Source organism: Perca flavescens, chromosome 17 (genome assembly GCF_004354835.1).
Source record: "Perca flavescens isolate YP-PL-M2 chromosome 17, PFLA_1.0, whole genome shotgun sequence".
NCBI classification, from domain to species: domain Eukaryota; kingdom Metazoa; phylum Chordata; class Actinopteri; order Perciformes; family Percidae; genus Perca; species Perca flavescens.
In genome coordinates, this window is record NC_041347.1 from 2,493,399 (window position 1) to 2,512,455 (window position 19,057).

Sequence of the window (19,057 nt, forward strand, 5' to 3'; positions counted from 1 at the left end):
CCCCATCTGTCAGGATTTATATAATTTAGTAGAGAATTACTTAACAGAGGGCTAAATTCAATCTAAAACAGTTCCTTTGGCTTACTCCTCACTTGGCCAATGACCGTCTGGAGGTTCAGTTTGGAGTATCGATCATTTTGACATTTGGATCAATCGTCCAACTGAAGAGTATCCGGCTATAGGTGGGATGATTCGTCAATTATCAGATTAGTCGATCGATTGAAAAATACATTTTCATAATGAATCGTTGAATTGCCTAAAATTCTCTGGTTTTAGCTTCTCAAATGTAAATATCTGCTGGTCTTCACAGTCCTCCATGATAGCAAATGGAATATCTTTGGGTTTTGGACTGATGCGTTGGACGAAACAAGCAAATTTAAAACACGACATCTTGGGCTCAGGGAACTTGAGATAGACACTATTTTCTGATATTGTATAGACCGACAATAAATGAATCAAGGAAATACTTGACAGAATAATCAGTAATAAAAAATTATCTTTAGTTGAAGGCCTAGATAAAACAAAGACAATCTTCTCTATTTGTCAAGTCCGCGGCAGGTGGCAACCCAGTGTCCTTTCAAATTAGGGCTGAGCGATATGGAGGAAATCACATATCACAATATGTTTGACCGAATACATCGATGTTGATATTGTGGCAATATTCTATCGTTGACTGTTGGTGCTTTCACAAAATATTTACACAATGAGATGTTTGATAAATAATCACCACTAATGTGGATATAATGGCTACGTGGGTAAAGGCAAATCATAAAACAACTAGGAAGTCTGGTTAGTTCAGAAAGTGACATCACTTTACTGTAATGCAGCCTTTAAAACCAGGAAAAGACAACACTCCTGCTGTTCGCCAAAACCAGCCGATACAGAGACAGTTTCTTTCCCCAAGCAGTCACTCTGTTGAACACTCAGAAATAGCCCCCACCCTTACACTGAACAAAGTCAATCACCACTGTTCTGCTCATCTACCTCATGTCTATTTCAATCCTACAATTACAGTAGTTATTCATATATTACCATCGCATTGATCTGTCTTGCGCTGTACTCATATCTAAATCCTAAAATATCAGTCTATTGACTGATATTGCACTATTCCTTCCCTCTCTTTTGTATATTTTTTTGTAAAATTGTGAATTCTATTGTATTGTTATACTGTACATTAACAGTATTTTTTATATTCTTACTGCCATCTCTGTTTTTATTCTTAATATGTTAAGGGTTGTACTTTGAGAGCAAAGATTACCAGAGTCAAATTCCTCGTCTGTTCTGTCTGTACGCAAACCTGGCCAATAAAGCGGATTCTGATTCTGACGCCATATTACAATATCCAAAATCTAAGACGATATCTAGCCCAATATATTGATATCAGTATAATATCCATATATAGCCCAGCCTGTTTCAAATGTATTTTTACCTGGTGATTTACAAAACCAGTCCAAACTAATTTCCTGTTCCTATGAGGTAGATTGATCCAATTGAGTCCAGAACTGGACGGTCAATGACTACATCAAACACCTCAATGTTTAAACCGCTCACTCCTGATGAAAAGTTTAGACGGCCACTGTATGTGAATGACTTTTTGAAAATGTCATGTGTGCCAAAGGTAAAGGCTGAGACTGGAGCTGGAGGCTGTAGCCTTGGCAGCTGTGTCCTGTGTCCGCTGCCCAAGCCGGGGCCACATTGTTTGCACACCGCAGCTATTGTTGCCCATTCGGCTGAGCATTCAAAAGTGTTATTCCCCTCCACTCTGGACCCGACAGCGCCACGTAGATAAAAATCTGCCCACTTGGTACAAACGGTAAACACTTAAAACGCTGAGCTTTTAGTTTTCTCTCCACTCCTCTCTGACACATGTGGATGAGCACAGTGATGGGGGGGGTGGTGGTGGTGGTGGTGGTGGTTGTGGTGGGGGGTTGGAGAGCTCAGTGTAGTTAAATGACCTAAAGAGATCATATACACACACAAGTCCCACACACACTTTACTGTTTAAACACCACATAAGAATCCATAAAGTGTGGAGCGAAGATTTAAGTTGACCTATCTCGACTACACTGCAGCTCATCTTTCCTCATGACATGACACATAAACAAGATATAAGAGTGTTTAGAGGGCGATCATGATAAGAAACAGACTGAGCATTTCAAAGATGGCCGAAAGCCTGTTTTTAATGGATAAAGTCTGCTCCGAAAGGTTAAGGGGCTGCCAGATTCAGAGGCAGTTGGTGAATGTATCATCCGCTGTTTGTTTTTCCCCTTTAGAAACTGTAAAGAATGCGAGCAGCAGTTCATTATTTTTTGATCACAATAACGTGCACCTTTACTGCCACACAAGCAAGCAAGCAATCAATAAATAGGAAACGGCCCACAGAAAAAATCAAACAAACAGTCTAAGGGGCACAGGCCCAAAGAGTTACGACGAAAATATGTATATCCAATCTGATATTTAGATTAGTCTACTGTACATATTACTCTGACTCAATGGTTACTAGATCAACAAAGATTAATCGATGAGATGTCAACTAATAAATTAATCGGCAACTATTTTGATTATCGATTCATTGGTTTGAGCCATTTTTTATGAAAAAAGGTAAACATTCCTCTGATTCCAGCTTCTTAAATGGGAATATTTTCTAGTTTCTTCTCTCCTCTGTGACCGGGAACTGAAAATCTTTGAGTTGTGGACCAAACAAGACATTTCAGGACGTCATCTTGGGCTTTGGGAAACACTGATCCACATTTTGCACCATTTTATAAACCAAACAACTAGCCTAATCAACTAAAGGAGAAAATAATCAGATTGATTATGAAAATAATAGTTAGTTGCCGCCCCAAACGGTTACACCCACAAATTGGTCCAAGCTCCTGTCCTTTTGCATGACCATCAGACAGCATTTGACTGGGAGCCTCAACCTGTCAGTCAACGTCTTGATCCAATATGATGGGTTTACAATCCCAGAGGACCAAACAATCATCGCCACAAACTAACACGTCATTTCAAATCAGGGGATCTCCCGAGAAGCTCATGGGACTCTGTGTCTTAAACCTCACACTGACATGTTAAGTTGAATTCCTTTTAAGCGGCAGCCAGCTGCAGGCGGGTATACGAGCACATATTGGAGCACACGGGACATTCATTTGAATGATCCGAAATCGATTAATAAAATCCAAGAATCAATCCTGATCTTGGTGATCGTCTGTATCATATGCAACTAGAAGACCTTAGGATCCATTGGTACCAACTTTGTCATGCTAGCTTGTCGGGAAAAGGGGGGTTAAATAACCCTCCAAAGTTAGGCTACATTTTGGTGAGCGAAAAAACGGGCATGGCCATTTTCAAGATATCTGGATGCAATGCCACTCAATACTCACTGCCTGTAGAGTCCGTAGAGCTGCACTTTATTGTGTGTTCATGTGAAATAAAAAATACATTAATGTAACTGCTTTGGGGTCAGTTCTTCATGTAAACAGATACTTTTAAGAATGCAATTGTAGAATCTCTTTCATATCCAAGCTAAATTGGTATTGTAACTGAAATGTTCCTAACCTAATTGATATTAAACTAGGGCTGCTCGATTATGGAAAAGAAAAATAATCACGATTATTTCGGTCAATATTGAAATCACGATAATTTACAACGATTACTCGTTGACTTCTGGAAAGCAATTATTGAACTCAAAAAACAGTGTAAAAAGTTAAATAAATCAACAGTAAAAAAAACAAAAAACAAACTGTGAAATTTGCCTTAATACTTTTCCTATTTAAACTTCATTTTTTCATTCTGAACACAAGAGAAAATAAGAGTATACTTGTAAAACATAATGAGTTAAATAATTGCTTTTCTCGATTATTCTGTTTTTGTGATCATTGGGAGCCAAAATCATAATCACGATTAATTGCAGAGCCCTATATCGAATCAGGAATAAAATCAATTCGGGACCTTGTGAATCGGAATCAAATGCGGAAAACCAGTGATGATACCCAGTCCCACACATTTGACCGTGTGTATCATCACCTCTTAAGAACACTGAGCTCTACACAAGAGACAACGAAAGTTCACCTGTCACCGGCTGTCCACATGACAGTGTGGGTTCAGTCAGTGTGTGCACGACGCCGGCTGCTCGGCTCAGCGGTTTGCCTGAGTTTCCCCTCAGTAAATAGGACAGTTGACATGTGGCGCCCTGACCTCGCATCCTGGTGATAACTCTCCTCCAATTATGGGTGTAATTGCTAAACAGCTAAGTGTGAGCTACAGCCACGATTGCGTCACTGCATTTTCATTGTTGATTAATCTTGTGTATTATTTTCTCGATTAATCGGTTAGCTGTTTGGTCTATAAAATGTCAGAAAATGGTGAAAAATGTGGATCGGTGTTTCCCAAAGCCCAAGATGACGTTTTCAAATGTCTTGTTTTGTCCAACAACTCAAAAATATTCAGTTGACTGGCACAGCGGAGTGAAGAAACTAGAAAATATTCACATTTAAGAAGCTGGAATTTCAAACTGATTGATCAATTATCAAAATAGTTGGCGATTCATTTAATAGTTGACAAGTAATCGATTATTCGATTGATCTTTGCAGCTCTAACGTTTACTTAAGGAATGTCCAGGCTGTGAAAACCAAGTTAAATAATGCGTTCTGTGGTTCTGGTGGATGATTTTTACAAAGTCCGAATAAAATAACCCTGATGACATCACTACTCGATTATCAAATTGCTCAAACTCAACTCTTGCTTGAGTAAAAAACATAACAGATTATCGGAATGTTTGCAGATTCACCGTCTGTCAATGGATTCATAATATCAGGTCTACTTGGCATTTATATGAGTGATTACTGTAATATGTTAGTTTAGTTAGTTTTATCTGGCAACATTTTGACCACAATAGAGAAGATCCCCCTACTTCATCTCTGCTATTTGCCCGAGTTTGACTTCAGTGAACAGACAACTCCATACAGCATGACATGTGGCCCCTTAACCTCATCTCCTGGTGATAACTGTAAGCTGGCCAAGTCAAGAGAAAATAGATAGAGGCACTCACAGAGGAAACCATGTAATAAAGCCGAGGAAGGCCTGACACAATCATTATCTCCTCAAAAGGCTATACGTTTCAGGGTGGTTGGAATTTCACCCTGTGCCGGGCTGTTTCCTCTGCACATGTAGTCCTCTCTGCAGTAACAGGTTAACATTTTGGCCGGTGTTCCGTTCTCCCAAGTCTCTGCTTTGATCGGATGAACAAGTACTCCTTTTTAAGTAAGCCGGTCGGGTGACTTAAGGGGCGAGTATTCAGCTGGCTTACTTTTTCATGTCGGCTTGTTTGTCAGGCAGCATAACTAAACATAGGGAAAACACATGACTAGCCATGTGAAAAAGCCACACAGTATTGGGACTGTTCATGTTAGTCTATTCTGAAATCAGACACGTTCATTTAAGGCAGTTTGGCCTGGCTGAAATAAAGTCAAACCAGTGTGAAACTGGCTGTCTGGTGTCCACTTCAGTGCTGGTGAAGAAAGATTAGTCCTGTGGGATCTGACGTATGGACCAAAAGACCTGTAACAAAACTGGAACTAGGGCTGCACAATTAATTGCAATTTTATCGAAATCGCAAAATATGCAATAGTGCAAAATCCAAAACGCAGAGGGGGCGCAGTACTTGTTAAAGGCAAAATATGTGTCAAACCTACCATTCTGAATTAAGTATTGTGGTGCTGCAGAGACGTCCCGACCAACAAATTGAATCCTACAGACTAAAGAAAAAATCTGTTTGGTACAGATCCTCGCAAAAATCTTAAAAAAAGTGTCAATGAAAATGAGAATTATGATACAAAAATGATCATTCCTTCCAATGTTGTGACTCATATTGCAATCGCAGTCATATATTCCTCATATCGTATCGTGCAGCCCTAACTAGAACGACAGGCTATGTCACCTTCTTATGTTAAAGATTTAGTGCGTCATTTTTTGATATTAATGAACTTCCGTTACATTCAAGGCACTGCCAAATGAGTGGCTACAAAGCTAAAGCTGCTCTAAGCGATGTCACACGTTTTTTAGGCTACAACATTTTTTTTTCACATACAGCAAACATCTCCTCACTATCTGCTAGCTGCCTGTCCCCTGAACACACTGTAAAAAAACACGGTCTCTGTAGACAACCCAGACTCCACAAAAGGCAACAAATACAAACTGCGCCAACCTGCACCACCAAACATAACAAACAGTCTTCCAGCCAATAACCGACAAGAAGGAGTCGGTAGAGTCATGAATACGCATTGTGGTTTTTGTTGCCGTTTGTGGAGCCTGGGCTGTCTTCAGAGACCGCGTTTTTTTACAGTGTGTTCAGGGGACAGGCAGCTAGCGGATAGGGACGAAAAATGTTGTAGCCTAAAAAACACGTCACATCACTTAGAGCACCTTTAATTAAGACTTTTAGCTCCACACAACTTCTCTCTATTTCTCAGTATGGCTATGTTCTGAAGATTGTGTTGTACAGGAACTTTTCCGTGAAGATAAGGACCTCTTCTGAAGAGTCCATCATGCTTTTTTGTGATCCTCCGTGTCCTCCTTGGCTACTAGAAACTGCGTGGAGGAGGGGGGGCGGTGCGCGGTCACGGAAGGATTGTATCATGTGGATCTGCCTACAGTTCTGTTGTCATTAGAATTCCTCATAGGGGAGACAGAAACTACGCAGGCACTATAGCTTTAATGTGGGGCGTTTAAGGATCAAGCAGAAATGCAGGGGAAGATTGGGATTGGACAGGGAAATAGCACTAATAAGGTTCCCACTTAACATCTATGTGCACACCTAGGCTATTTGTCCTACTGAACATTATAACTCATTGTGTATTCAAAGAATAAACAGGAAATCCTGCGCCCTTTCCTGTCAGCGTTTATTATGCTACCATACTGTACTTGTAAGCTGTCATTTTTAACATAATTTCTTTTTTTAAACATAAAAACAATACAGCGTAACGTCATGTTTTGATCCTGAATAAAGTTAGCTTTCATAGTCGTACAGCTTTCTCACAGCAGAAACACAGGCATACATCAATGTTAGCCCTTATGTAAAATAGTTTGTTGAAACTTACAAGACGAGTTTAATATTCTTACTGCAATTTGTAACAACAAAAACCCACCTTCTTTCCGATTTCAGACCTGTCTCGAGATCAGGTTAAAACCCCGCCCACTATCCGATCACAAGACAATCAAAAGCGAGTATGGATGTTGCCTTCAGGTACTGTCCTAACATTTTGTAATGACAAAGAGCGAGCACATAAACGACCAACGATGTCGACAAAAGTGACTCAAAAAAAAGGCTTTCTATGAAAAAAGGAGGGGAGCGCAAGGAAACCGTGTTATAACGCACCGCTAGACTGACATATATTATATATTCACACATATTATCAGCATTATTATTATGAGTAGGCCTATTGATATTATTAGTATTAGGCTACCATTCCTGCATGTAGGCCTATTTTTAAATAATAATCATAAGCGTAACCCTCAATGTTCAGTCATAGTTGCCATGTTTTCTACACAGACTTACACAAAACCTTTCGCTTAATGTAGCCTAAGGCATAAATTAAGAACTGTAATGGCAGGTGCATGATTTGTCCTATTTGCAGCACATTCTTTCTGCAGCTTTGTGTACTGTATTGTATAATGCATAGCCTACATAACCGAAAACAAGAAATCATCCTGCTCATTAGGGTGAGCTCGTAACCAAGTGCGTAGGCCTATAGGCTACAGCGCCGTCTGAATTTAGAAGGTTACGAGCCGCACTGAATGCGTCATGTGTCCTTTAAACCCCACGGAGTGAGCTGGAAGAGGGAATTGATCCATTTAGTGCAATAAACAGTGCACAACAACTATCTCTAGGACTGACTCAATGTGTTTGCCTTTGAATGTGTAAACATAGCTATGATCGATGAGAAATACTTCAAGGACTCACTGTCTCATTCGATTTATTTGACCTCCACCACACAATCTTGACAGCTTACAAGGCAGATGGAAATGTTGACTGCTACTGGTAAAAACCCGATGGCCATTTCTCAATTGAAACAGCACACTTCAGTGTATATAGCACATTTCAAATGAAGGTATTTAAGGCTGAATTATCTAAATCAGTTTAAAAATGAATGCCTCTGAGGTTGCCTCCGATGGTAACCTATAATCACTGTATGGAATGTGGGATGTGATTCATGCCATTCAATTATTTCTTTATTTCTTATTTTCCTAATCGACTATGACATAAATAGCCTATCAACTACTATAGCATAATATATGGACCTATAATGAATCCGTGGTACTGATAAGTTCAGGGTGACCTTATCCAAGGCTATTTGTGGTAGGCCTATTATTATAGCCTATCTCAGGTAAAGGCTATGGTTTCCCTTGAATAGCCTATTTGAATAGAATACATCGAAAACAGTCAACCTATAGGTTTATATTTTTAAGAGGTCAACCACCAGGGTAAAACATGTCAAAGTGGTTAAACATTTTTTGAAATACATGCAGGCTAAAGCAATAGAGGTAGAGGCCTAGGCCTGCTCATGTACTTGGAGTGTAGCCTATTTACCTGGAAAGGCAGTATGTTGTTGCTGTTGTCAGTCCTGAAGGCGCTGTCCTCCATCCAGGGCTTGGAGGTGAGGGGACCTGGTCTTGGAAACTTGGGGGGTGCTATAACGTTGCTAGTATAGGGCTTTTTCATGGGGGAGATGGGGTTCATGGGTGACGGCACCCCGACGCCGACTCCGACACCTACCCCGACGCCCACCGCTCTGCGCGGGTCCCTGCCTGCCTGCAGCCCGCTCCAGGGGTTGGAGGCTGTGCTCCATGCGGCGTTTTGGTGATTATTCCAAGCGGACGACGAGGAAGAAGAAGAAGAAGAAGACGACGACGATGATCCCTTGCTGTTATTCATGATGGTCTGATAAGCGTTTCTCTGGGGGAAGGGGCCTTGGCTGGGGCTGCCAGGGGATCTCCTCTGCTGGGGCTGGGGGGGTTGCTGCTGCGGCGGCTGCTGCGGCTGCTGGGCTTGCTGTTGATGCTGCTGGGACTGGGGAGCCAGACCGATCTGCGGGGAGAAATTACCCCCGAAGACCGGGTTGACGTGGTGGGGGAAGTTCTGGAAAAGCATCGTCCCGTTCACCGAGGGTATTCCCTGGAAAAAGCTGTCGTCCACGGCGTTTGTGGTTCCCGTGGACCAAGTGCTCCCAAAAGAGGAGGACGGGGAGGAAAGGGGGCCGCCGGTCTCCTGCGGCTGGTGGTGGAAGCTCAACCCGGGCAGGATTGGCGACTCCATCGGCACTTTGTCCTTGTTGCTGCTGCTGCTGCTGTTCAGCGCTGAAGCCGCTTGGTTGCTCCCGGTCGACGGGCTCTCCGACTCCGATGAAGAAGTGAGCTCAGATGACGGGGTCGGGGTGGAGGGAGGAGGGTCTACTTGCGTCGGATCTTGCTGTTGGTGAGCCTGGGCTTTGTTTTTGTCCATCAGTAAATCATCCTGCATGGTTTGCTGAGCTGCAACCGGGGTGGGGGGGGTGGGGGTGGGGAGAGGGGACAGGACAGGACAGAGACGAGGAGTTATTAATATTGTTTCTGTAATTTAGGAGATCATAGTACCGGGCTCGCTGGGCTGCATCTGATGAACTCCGACAAGGATATGATGTTAGAGGGACCTGGCAACTGCAAAGCGAATGCGTTATCACACAAAGAAAAAAGGAAAACACACTTCCCAACTATAACCAGAATAATTCATAAAATCCCACAAATTTTCCTGGGAGCATATGGCTGCAGATATTCACCAGATTTCGCCACGTCTCGTTTTTTTTTTCTCTCCTTCCACGCAGGAACTCCGGAGCTGCAATGTGAAACTGATTCAGTGTGTGTTTTTTGCCATGCAGGCAGGGACCTCCCCTAGCCTATATTCATTTACATACGTCAGTAAATACAGCTGTCCTTCAACAAGGCTAAAAGACAGCTACCTTGATGCAGGCACTTCGACACACGCGAACACAGAGGGTTTTTCTTTTTTTAAACTAAAATGACTTCCACCAAATGGCACACTTCGTTCTTTTCATGCAGTGGAAAGTGACGCACCTGAAGCGCTTTATTATACCGCAAAGATGTCTCATGTATACCGGTAAACCTTTTCCTTACAATAAAGCAAATATGTCTTATAATATAGGCATATATTTAAGCACGATGTATAAAACGAAGATAATTAAATATAGGCCATACGATAAAGTTGACTGGGCAAATGAGTATAAAATATTCAATATAAAAGTCTATATGATTAAAGATTTTATTATAGCGCAAAGAGGGACTCGGCCCGAGGTCCGCATTGACACAGGTTGGCATTGACATAATACAAGATGTTCCCGTGGAGGCTATACTTGCATTTGGAGAACTTAAAGCCAAGGCTGGAACATCACTGAAAGCTCGTGTTCTCTATTCAAAGTTAGACACTATATACCTTTCATGCAAAATTCTCCTTCAGGCTACTTTGCATTTCAGAGACAACGCCTTGCAAAAACCCAATTTAACATTTAAGCATACCCTCGAATGTTATCAAGACGGAGAATTGCATTCAGAAAGCTACACGGTTGCCACATTATTAAATTCAATAGGGAGCAGGACAATCGAAAATGTAAATAAAGCACAATATGTTGGATCATTGCGAGGCTTACGCTGAGCAATTGAGCATTTTCGGTCAGCTGGGGCACATGCAACGCGCAATCACACAGTGTCAAATAATCTAACGTTACAATTAAATTAAAATAACATTGATAAGGCTCCTCTTGACTGTCGGAACCTGACTGCAGGACGAGCTAGAACATGCAGCCAAGGCCATTCAATAAAATGACTGCGATAATCTGTAGACTTTGAAAATAACACTCCAGATGACATGGCGGATCATTTTAGCAGTATGATGGCAGTGACACAAGTGGGTCCTTCGAGATAATCGCAATAGCCAGCGTTGTAGGCTACACACCCCACCAGTTAATCCGTGTTTTTCTCCTCCAAGAGCTGCGCTTCCAAGGTCATCAGAGCAGCACAATCAGCAGTCTTCAGTAGCTCACCTCACCGGCCCTTCACCACAGACACTGCCCAAATCAAATGCCTATTTATCGCGCCGATCGGATGCCTCATCTGGTACATTTCATGAACCTGTCTTGCCTTGAAATCCCCCCCTTTAATCCATGTGTCCCCCTTTACACACAAACGACAACACAGCATGCACACACAGCGTGGTCGCTTCTCTGCCTTGACGTGAAGCGTAATATTACCTTAATCGTTCACCTTTTTGGGACTCTGTAAATAAAGATATTTCTGTTTTTCCAGCTCGTCTGGGTTTATGACAAACGAGCTACCCTTGTGCTGAGATAGTCAGCGGTTGCCTCAACAGCTGATTGACTGCGGCGCATGGGTGATGCCGAGGAGGCTGTAGGGAGTTGTAGTTTCTCACAATGCAGTGGTTGGTCAACAAATATGTAGCCTATGTTCTTTCTTGACTGCTGTGGGAGAAGGAAAAAAAAACACACACAAAAAAACATCCGTTTCAGAGCTGACCTATAGGTGAGGTTACGAGATGAGGCATGTTGTTAAAGCATGCAATAAAAAATAGTGATGATTGACAGAAACAGTCTCTTTCTCTCTCTATCTGGCTCTCTCACTCACATGCGCGCGCACGCGCATGGATTGTATGCTTTACAGTGAATTAGGCATAGGTTTAGGTTTCTATTGCAGAAAACCTTGAAGTGTCATAAAAAAAAAAACTTTTATACTCTGGTAAAGACAAAAAGAGAAGATGATAATGTAGGCTGGGAAATAATATAGGCCTAACGGTAGCCTAGCCTAATTAAAACATCTTACCGCTATTAGCCGTGTTCTGTAGCCATATGTGCATCTTCATGATGGTTGTATCTTTAAGAATCCGTGGTCTCTCTTTGGCACATCTGCCGGCAGTGGATTCAGACCATTAATTTGATATTTTTGGTCATAAGAGGGAGGGAAGCATTTTGAAACTACATTTCCCATGCACGTGGACGGGTGCCCTTTGCGGCGCCGTCATTGTTTTGATGACGCAAACGCGCACTGCAAAGCTATTTACGTTACCTTCGAGACGGCCCAGTTAATGGAGTCACGCGGCCACGCCAATAAAACAAATGAGACCGTAGCAGATGTAAAGGGGATTTTTTTTTTTACTTTAAATAGATCATCGGTCACAGATAGATGCTGTCTAGATTGCAATGACCGCAAATGAATAGTTTTAAGCTAAATAATTGGCTCGTTTGCAGCTGTCTTGCCGTATCAACACAAGGGCCTATGTAGCTAGCTAGCTAGTTAGCGCTCATTCCTCAACTGCAGTAAATTAACAGGCGTGTCGTTTTATTTTATTTTATCTGTAACGCAGCTTATCTGCTTTGCCAACAAGACACGACAATGGCGGAACAGGGTGCTGCGGCCATGCAGAATTTGGACAGGTGAGTTGAAGTTTAAGGCTAACATGCTAATAGTAGCTACGTAGCTTGACGTGAAATCACTACGGTTGAAACAGATAGGGGGAGTTAACTTTGTATTTGTCTGAATGTTCAGACACCCGTTGACTTGATATGTAATTATTGTTATACTAATGACTTTAAACTTCGTTTTGAATGTCATTACCGTTCATCTTCACGTTAGCTAACGGCTAGTGTCCCCTTATTCTTGCAGTGCTGATACAGGACGTCCTCCGCTACTTTGACTTTATTCACCTGAACAATATATAACTAGGCTATATTATTTAACCTTGTTTCCCGTAAATTAACTTAAGGTCAGAGTTTCAGCTACCACGTTTCTCAAAACATTTGCCCTCTTAGCTATTGACCCTTGGGCGAGGAGAGGGCTGTATCCATTAAGATTTGTGAAAATGTCACGTTCATAGTTATCAATATGGCACTGAATGAGTGAACTGTCTGCTTATCTTCTGTTCCATAAAACACTGAATACTATTTCCATGGCAAGGTAACTTTAATTGACACTGATATGTAAACATACACCGGTGCATACAATAACCAAAACTTAACCCTTGTAAGGTGTTCATATTTTTGTTACACAGACAATGTTCCCGGACCCACCACATTATTAGGCTTTTAAATCAGTACAGCCATAACAATTTATGTAAAAATACTTAAGAGAGGTTTACTTTAGCTCAATTACCAATGATATATACATCATTTATGGTTCATATTTGCCATTTACCCCTGCGAGATCACATTTATGATCATATGATCATTTTTGTTTTTTGTGAGAAAAGGAGGAAATTCAATTATTTAAAAAAGACAAGATTTTTGATCATTATTGGTGCTTATTTCTTAGAACTTAATCAGAACAGGTGAAAGTGCTTGAAATTGTAACAATTTTGTAACTGTGTGGGAATACCAGGTGCAGAAAGACAACATACACAAACACACACACACACACACACACACACACACACACACACACACACACACACACACAGACAGCAGGCCCAGTTAGGTGGAGGACAAAGTTAAGTTTCATAGCACCTACAATTATTACACTGTAATAATTACACTCTGGTCCAAACACCTCATATGTAATAGTTATGTGTAGGGGGTGGGAGTGTACCGTGTGCAGTCATTGAAAATAAGTTATTTTTTTATGTTCTTTACAGAAAATGAGCCAAGGTCAGTGAGTTTGACTTAGAAGAAATAATAAATAGCATAATTTGTTTTTTAGCAATATCGTGATTTGATTTTCTCTATCGCCCAGTCCTACTCGGTTACTTCACTTACTTGATAAGATGTTGGATTACGCTTAATGACCAACCCGTTTGTGATGTTTTGACATTTAATTCAACATGTTTAGCTTCGCCTCATGCTATCAAACTGTCATAGCTGTCCAATGCCTGTACACACACGTTAGTGAATTCCCTTTAAAGCCCTTTGAAAGTGTTGCAGTGGCAAGTTTTACAGCTGACATAAGAAGTTTAAACAGGTCTTCTGACATTGAAATGTCTGACAACCCTGTGGATAGACTGAAGCCTTGCTTGGCAGAATGCAGCACCCCCAAGTTAACCAGTTTCATGGTCACACATGGAGGGGAGATCCATTGGGACAGGTGGGGAATTATTTTGAGATATATGAACACCTACAATCCTACTCAAAGTACATTTCATCAGGGATGTCAAGGCCCACAGTCAGCAACTCTGCAGGTCCAGTATGAGGTCCTGACATCAACCTTACGCAAAGCTGAAGCTTGTTACTTTGGCGGTCACACGTGACATTAATCTGGACACTCCAGCCTCAAATTCATGTCTGAAAGGCAGCCCCTTTTTTATTTGTGATAGCCAGCAACTAACTCCTAGACAAGTTAACATTCAGCACATTATTATTCTGATTGTTTGGCTTCCTCAGTTATATTGACTAGAGCATCCGTTCCTGCTGTGAACGTTTCCAGTGTTGTTCGTTTGTGATCAGCTTTTTTGTTCATGCTGCTCTACAATGAAATGGTGATGCCTTTCACAGTGGCAAAGTGTAATTTAAGACACTCAGGGACGCTCAACTTGCTTTGCCTGATAGCTGTCCTCACTCATCTTTTTGGTAAGAGGCAATGTCAGGTGTTCACAGGGGCGTTTCTAGGTTTTGGGGCTTAGCCCAGACCACTCTATGGGTATCCTCCCCTGGTTAAACAAGCTCTATTTTAATGTTTTTTTTTCTTTTCTTTTCTTTAATGCATTTGGGTACCTTATTTACATACAAGCTGAAAATCAGCAACGTCAGAGATAAAACAGAAAGTTCTTAACCTGCCAAGGTCAAGCCAAAGATCATTGGGACGCCTTTTGTTAAGACATTGTGCGGGGTGTGAGTCTGAACGTATTTAATAGCTCATTCAATAAAAGTGTCACCACACCACCAAAATTCTGTTTAAGTTCAGGATGATTTTATCTTTGTGGACAAATGCTAGACAACAATTCCTAAGTGTTTAGTAAACCATGGTGTTTCAAATATTAAGATCATTTGAAAAACGCAATGCTGGTTGCGATAGGTTCAATTACTAGGGGATGTAACGATGCACTCGACTCACGATTAACTGTTTCAAGTTCACTATACAATTTTCTCAATTCTTTTCAACACAAAGAAATGACTGAAAATATAAACTGTGCAAAACAGCAGATGTTTCCTCTTATCCAAAGTGCAACTGAAATAGTAATATGTTAAGTAACAAAATAAATAAAGGATCAAGAGAGGCTTATTTATTGGTCAAATTTTTAAATTATTTAAAAAAATAATTAAGAACTAAACAAATTCTATTACCAGTCATTTGCTCTTAAACAACATAAAGAGGAGTCTAGATCGCAGAAGGGTAATTTACAACCACATTAAATGCAACGCAAGCTTACGGAGCCGTACTCAAACGCAATACACCAAATATACTGTTTAGCTGTCAGCATTTTAACCGTGTGTTTGTCAAACAATCTTAAGTGAATAGGAGAGTACCGTCAGAATCGGAGTAGGTGTTAAAATGAATGAAGTTGATGTCATGTCTGTTTGTGTGATCAGTGTTTGCCATGTGTCACGTGTTTGCATCTTTTTAAAAAGGTAAAATCTTGACATGCAAAGTGTTCTCTTGCTTCTATTTTATTGGCATGTCTGTTAAAATTACGGGTAATTCAATGCCTCGCTACAAAATTGTGGGGATGGAAGTCAAGGAATTCGGTCAAATAATCGTGATTTCAATTGGCAGGTGATGTGTAATAAATGTAATACTTTGACCTATTAATCTCACGGTTTTTAAAATGCCTGGCAAAACACAAAATTTAAAGTGCAAAGCGTGGACTTGGCCATACAAGCGCACTGCAGAGTGAAGCTTATTTTATGGTTCTGTGGAGGCTCCACGCGGGGCTTTCGCTGTAGCCTACGTAAGCCGTCTGATGTTTATACTTGTGCGTTTGGTGTGTGCGTCAAGCCGGCATGTGTGTATGTGTGGGTAGTTTGTGATAGAGCGAGGGAGATTGAGAGTGAGTACCGACTCTAGACTCGTAGTAAGAGAAACAGTCTCTCCCTGTGCTTTCTGACCACTGTGAGAAATCTGTAGCAGGAAAAGTTAACCTTCTCTTTGTTTTAATTATGTTTATGGAGAAGGAGAACAAGGAAATGAGTCGCCGCCGTGACGTGTAGTTACATTTTTCGTTAGGTGCACGTAGCACTGGGTACCGAACGTCGATACTTTTATGGTATCAAAAAAAAAATCCTGAGTATCGAAAAATTCTTTACCTTTCGGTGCCAAATTTCGGTTCCAAAAGCGTCTTAAGCTTATCTGTCCTCTCTGCATATTGACACAGAGCGGAGCTCTGACCGACGCACACGGAGAGGTGCGGACAGAGTAAACTGTCTGCAGTTTTGTTGAAGTCACAGAGTCACGGTTGGTTTCAAGTGTGGTTACAGTTTTTTAAAACTTCACGCAGACAGCGTTTGCTGCGATATGATATTAATGGCGAGCCGAAAGCGGTCGCGGTGCTGTTGACGTTACACTTCATCTTACCGGGGATTTCCACTGGATGCGTAATGGCTGCGGACACACCTTTTATTAATGTTACTCTGAGTGAGCAGTTTTACCAGAATTTTTTTAATTTTGATAACTGTTTTGATTCACAATTAAGGTGGAAAATAAAAACTTTGTGTTTAATGTATTTTTGTTGATGTTGAAATGGATTTTAAAACATATGGTATCGGAAAAAGTATCGTTAGGAATCGGTATCGAAACTGAGGTATCGAAATTGGCACCGGATCGAAAGATTCTGAATGATACCCAGCCCTAGGTGCACGTCAGGCTACAGCGTAGGGTCCGGCGTAGGTTCGTGTCTCCACGTACCGAACGTACGTAGCAACGGTGTAGATTTTACACAGGAGCATAAATCGCCCTTAAGATCAGATGTGATAAGATTCAAGGGTCTTCCGCCAAGTAAGCAGGCCCTTCTGAACTCTGAGATGAATCTCAAAACGTTTTTCTCACAGCTGACCAGGCTAATGTCCACCAGCTTTATTCTGTATGCAATAATAAAACAAGGGTTTACCACAATGGCTGCTCTCCAAGCGTTGTCATGCTACAATGCTTTCCCTCTTCTGTGTGGTGAGCAGATGCTGCAACTTTAAGTGCAAGCACATTGGTCTGCCGTTTCTGGCATTTGATAGCTTGTGCAGTGCGTCCTAAAAGGCATTTGCAGGCATTTGACGCAGCACTTTCGGGTCAATATTGAACTTTTAAAACCGTTTCCCAAGCACATGGTTACAGTTGCAGAAAGAAGGTAAGGGCATGTGAGCTTTGTGAAATGTTTTTTAGCTGTGTGCTGCGGGTGTGTGGCGCACGCAATAACCCTGACCGTGTTTGAGGAGCTGATAGCAGGAAGATGTATGTCATGTCCCCTTGCTTCTCGACGGTTGTGTACTCAGCCTCTATCACTGACAAACATAAGGCTCCACACGCTCTTATCTGGGCCTGCCACAAGCAGCCAGCTGCCCCTGCAATGCAGTGTTTCACAAATAGATGTGGGGGACACATTTCAATCCAACCTGACCTTTTTTATTGGCTCTCACACAAGCTCCTTGTTTTGCTCTTTTCTTCTCTGCTTTTGTTGTCCAAATTGCTGACCCTGTTGCTACCTTTTACGAATGGGTATATAAATATGTGCTGTCAGCATAAGTGCTGATAAGGATTGACCCTGTAGCTGGCATGGAGTATACAAAAATACTTTACCATGTGGTGGTTATTTCATATACTACTGAATTACAAGAAAACATGATATATTGTTATCGAGCTAGGAAATGACCTACATCGGGATAGAAGATGTTTGCAGTATTGCCCAGCCCTACCTGTAGCCACGATTTGATTCAGCTTTAGTATGGGGTGGTGTCAGTATCTCGGGACTCGCTTCGGGAACTTACAGCTTGCAGAAATGACCTGCGGTGCATGGCGTTAACGTCAGAGAACTTGGCTGTTGCCACAGCCAGAAGACAAATTTTGTTTGCAAAAGAAGCTGGAGGCAGCAAAAAACCCACCGCTGGCTAAACTATTTAAATATGGCGGCTTTGTCGCTAGCAATGATGTGATTAGTGACTATTCTCTCCGACCAATCAGTAGTCTGCAGGTTTTCACGTCACCTTTTTTTGATATCGCATCAGCTTGCTTGGAACCTCGACGGAGGTGATACTAAAGTACCTGTTGGCAGGTACCAGGGACTATTTTTCATAATGGAAAACCAAAAAAGGCGAGTAGAGAAGAGTTGAGCAGGTACCATGTAATGGATAAACGCCATTAGTTAACTTAGGAGGCTTGAGTTTTTAAAGCACAAGCTATTAACTGAAAGCAATCCTGTTTACATTGTTTGCCTCAAACTCCCTGTTGTGTCGTAGAACCATTTCAGTGCTTAATTACTTTTACCCTTAGCATTTACAAGAGGGCACAATAGAATTCCACGAATACTTAAGAAAAACATTACATGCGACTCTAGAGACTTCCATCAAATTTTTGGGATTAATGGATGGTAATCCACCACTGGTCATAGTCTTCTTAACTTTGGAAGCCAGCCACTAATGGGCCAATCAAAGTGTAAACAAACGCCTTTTGCTCGACTCCTGTTGAAATGTTAATATAATGCAAAGGTCCGGCTGTAGGTTGTAGAAGTCCACGACTTTGTTATGGAGTAGCCTGAGGCTGTAATAGAGGTGGGAGGTTCCTGTGTTAGTTGACTCAGTAAACAAACTTAAATTACTTGACTTAAAAACAACAAACGCACCTCCCTGAATAATGCGTATTGGTATATTTTTTAAATGTCACAAACTTATGTTTATAAAACAATATGCATGCAATAACTACAAGATAAATGTTTTTGATGACACTGTCAACAAGGTGTTGATTTAAATCTGTTAATAGATAGAAGCTGGAGTTTATTCTGTAGTCGATTGCACAATATTGTAGGGGCACCTATTATTTTGTCCACCTCGTGGAAAATACCCAAGGCTATATAACTTATGTATCTTTTCAG

The 19,057-nt window shown here is 41.4% G+C and overlaps 2 protein-coding genes across 6 annotated transcripts in view; one reads left to right on the forward strand and one right to left on the reverse strand.

The window, feature by feature from the left end:
• cpeb3 (cytoplasmic polyadenylation element binding protein 3) overlaps positions 1-11,990 on the reverse strand; it is a 52,019-nt gene extending 40,029 nt beyond the window's left edge. For 3 of the 5 annotated variants that reach the window (XM_028603275.1, XM_028603274.1, XM_028603271.1), the window contains exons 1-2: positions 11,884-11,990; positions 8,588-9,528 (exon numbers count right to left, since the gene is read on the reverse strand). In XM_028603275.1, the coding sequence (XP_028459076.1) occupies positions 8,588-9,528; positions 11,884-11,923 (981 nt within the window). In that variant the 5' untranslated portion in view covers positions 11,924-11,990. Of the gene's footprint in view, positions 1-8,587; positions 9,529-9,812; positions 9,836-11,007; positions 11,113-11,883 lie in introns of those variants that run through there. The other 2 variants (XM_028603273.1, XM_028603272.1) reach the window with 2 other exon arrangements.
• Positions 11,991-12,086: 96 nt separating this feature from the next.
• marchf5 (membrane-associated ring finger (C3HC4) 5) overlaps positions 12,087-19,057 on the forward strand; it is a 34,584-nt gene continuing 27,613 nt past the window's right edge. The window contains exon 1 of the mRNA XM_028603871.1: positions 12,087-12,494. Coding sequence (XP_028459672.1) covers positions 12,454-12,494 — 41 coding nt within the window. The 5' untranslated portion in view covers positions 12,087-12,453. The remainder of the gene's footprint in view (positions 12,495-19,057) is intronic.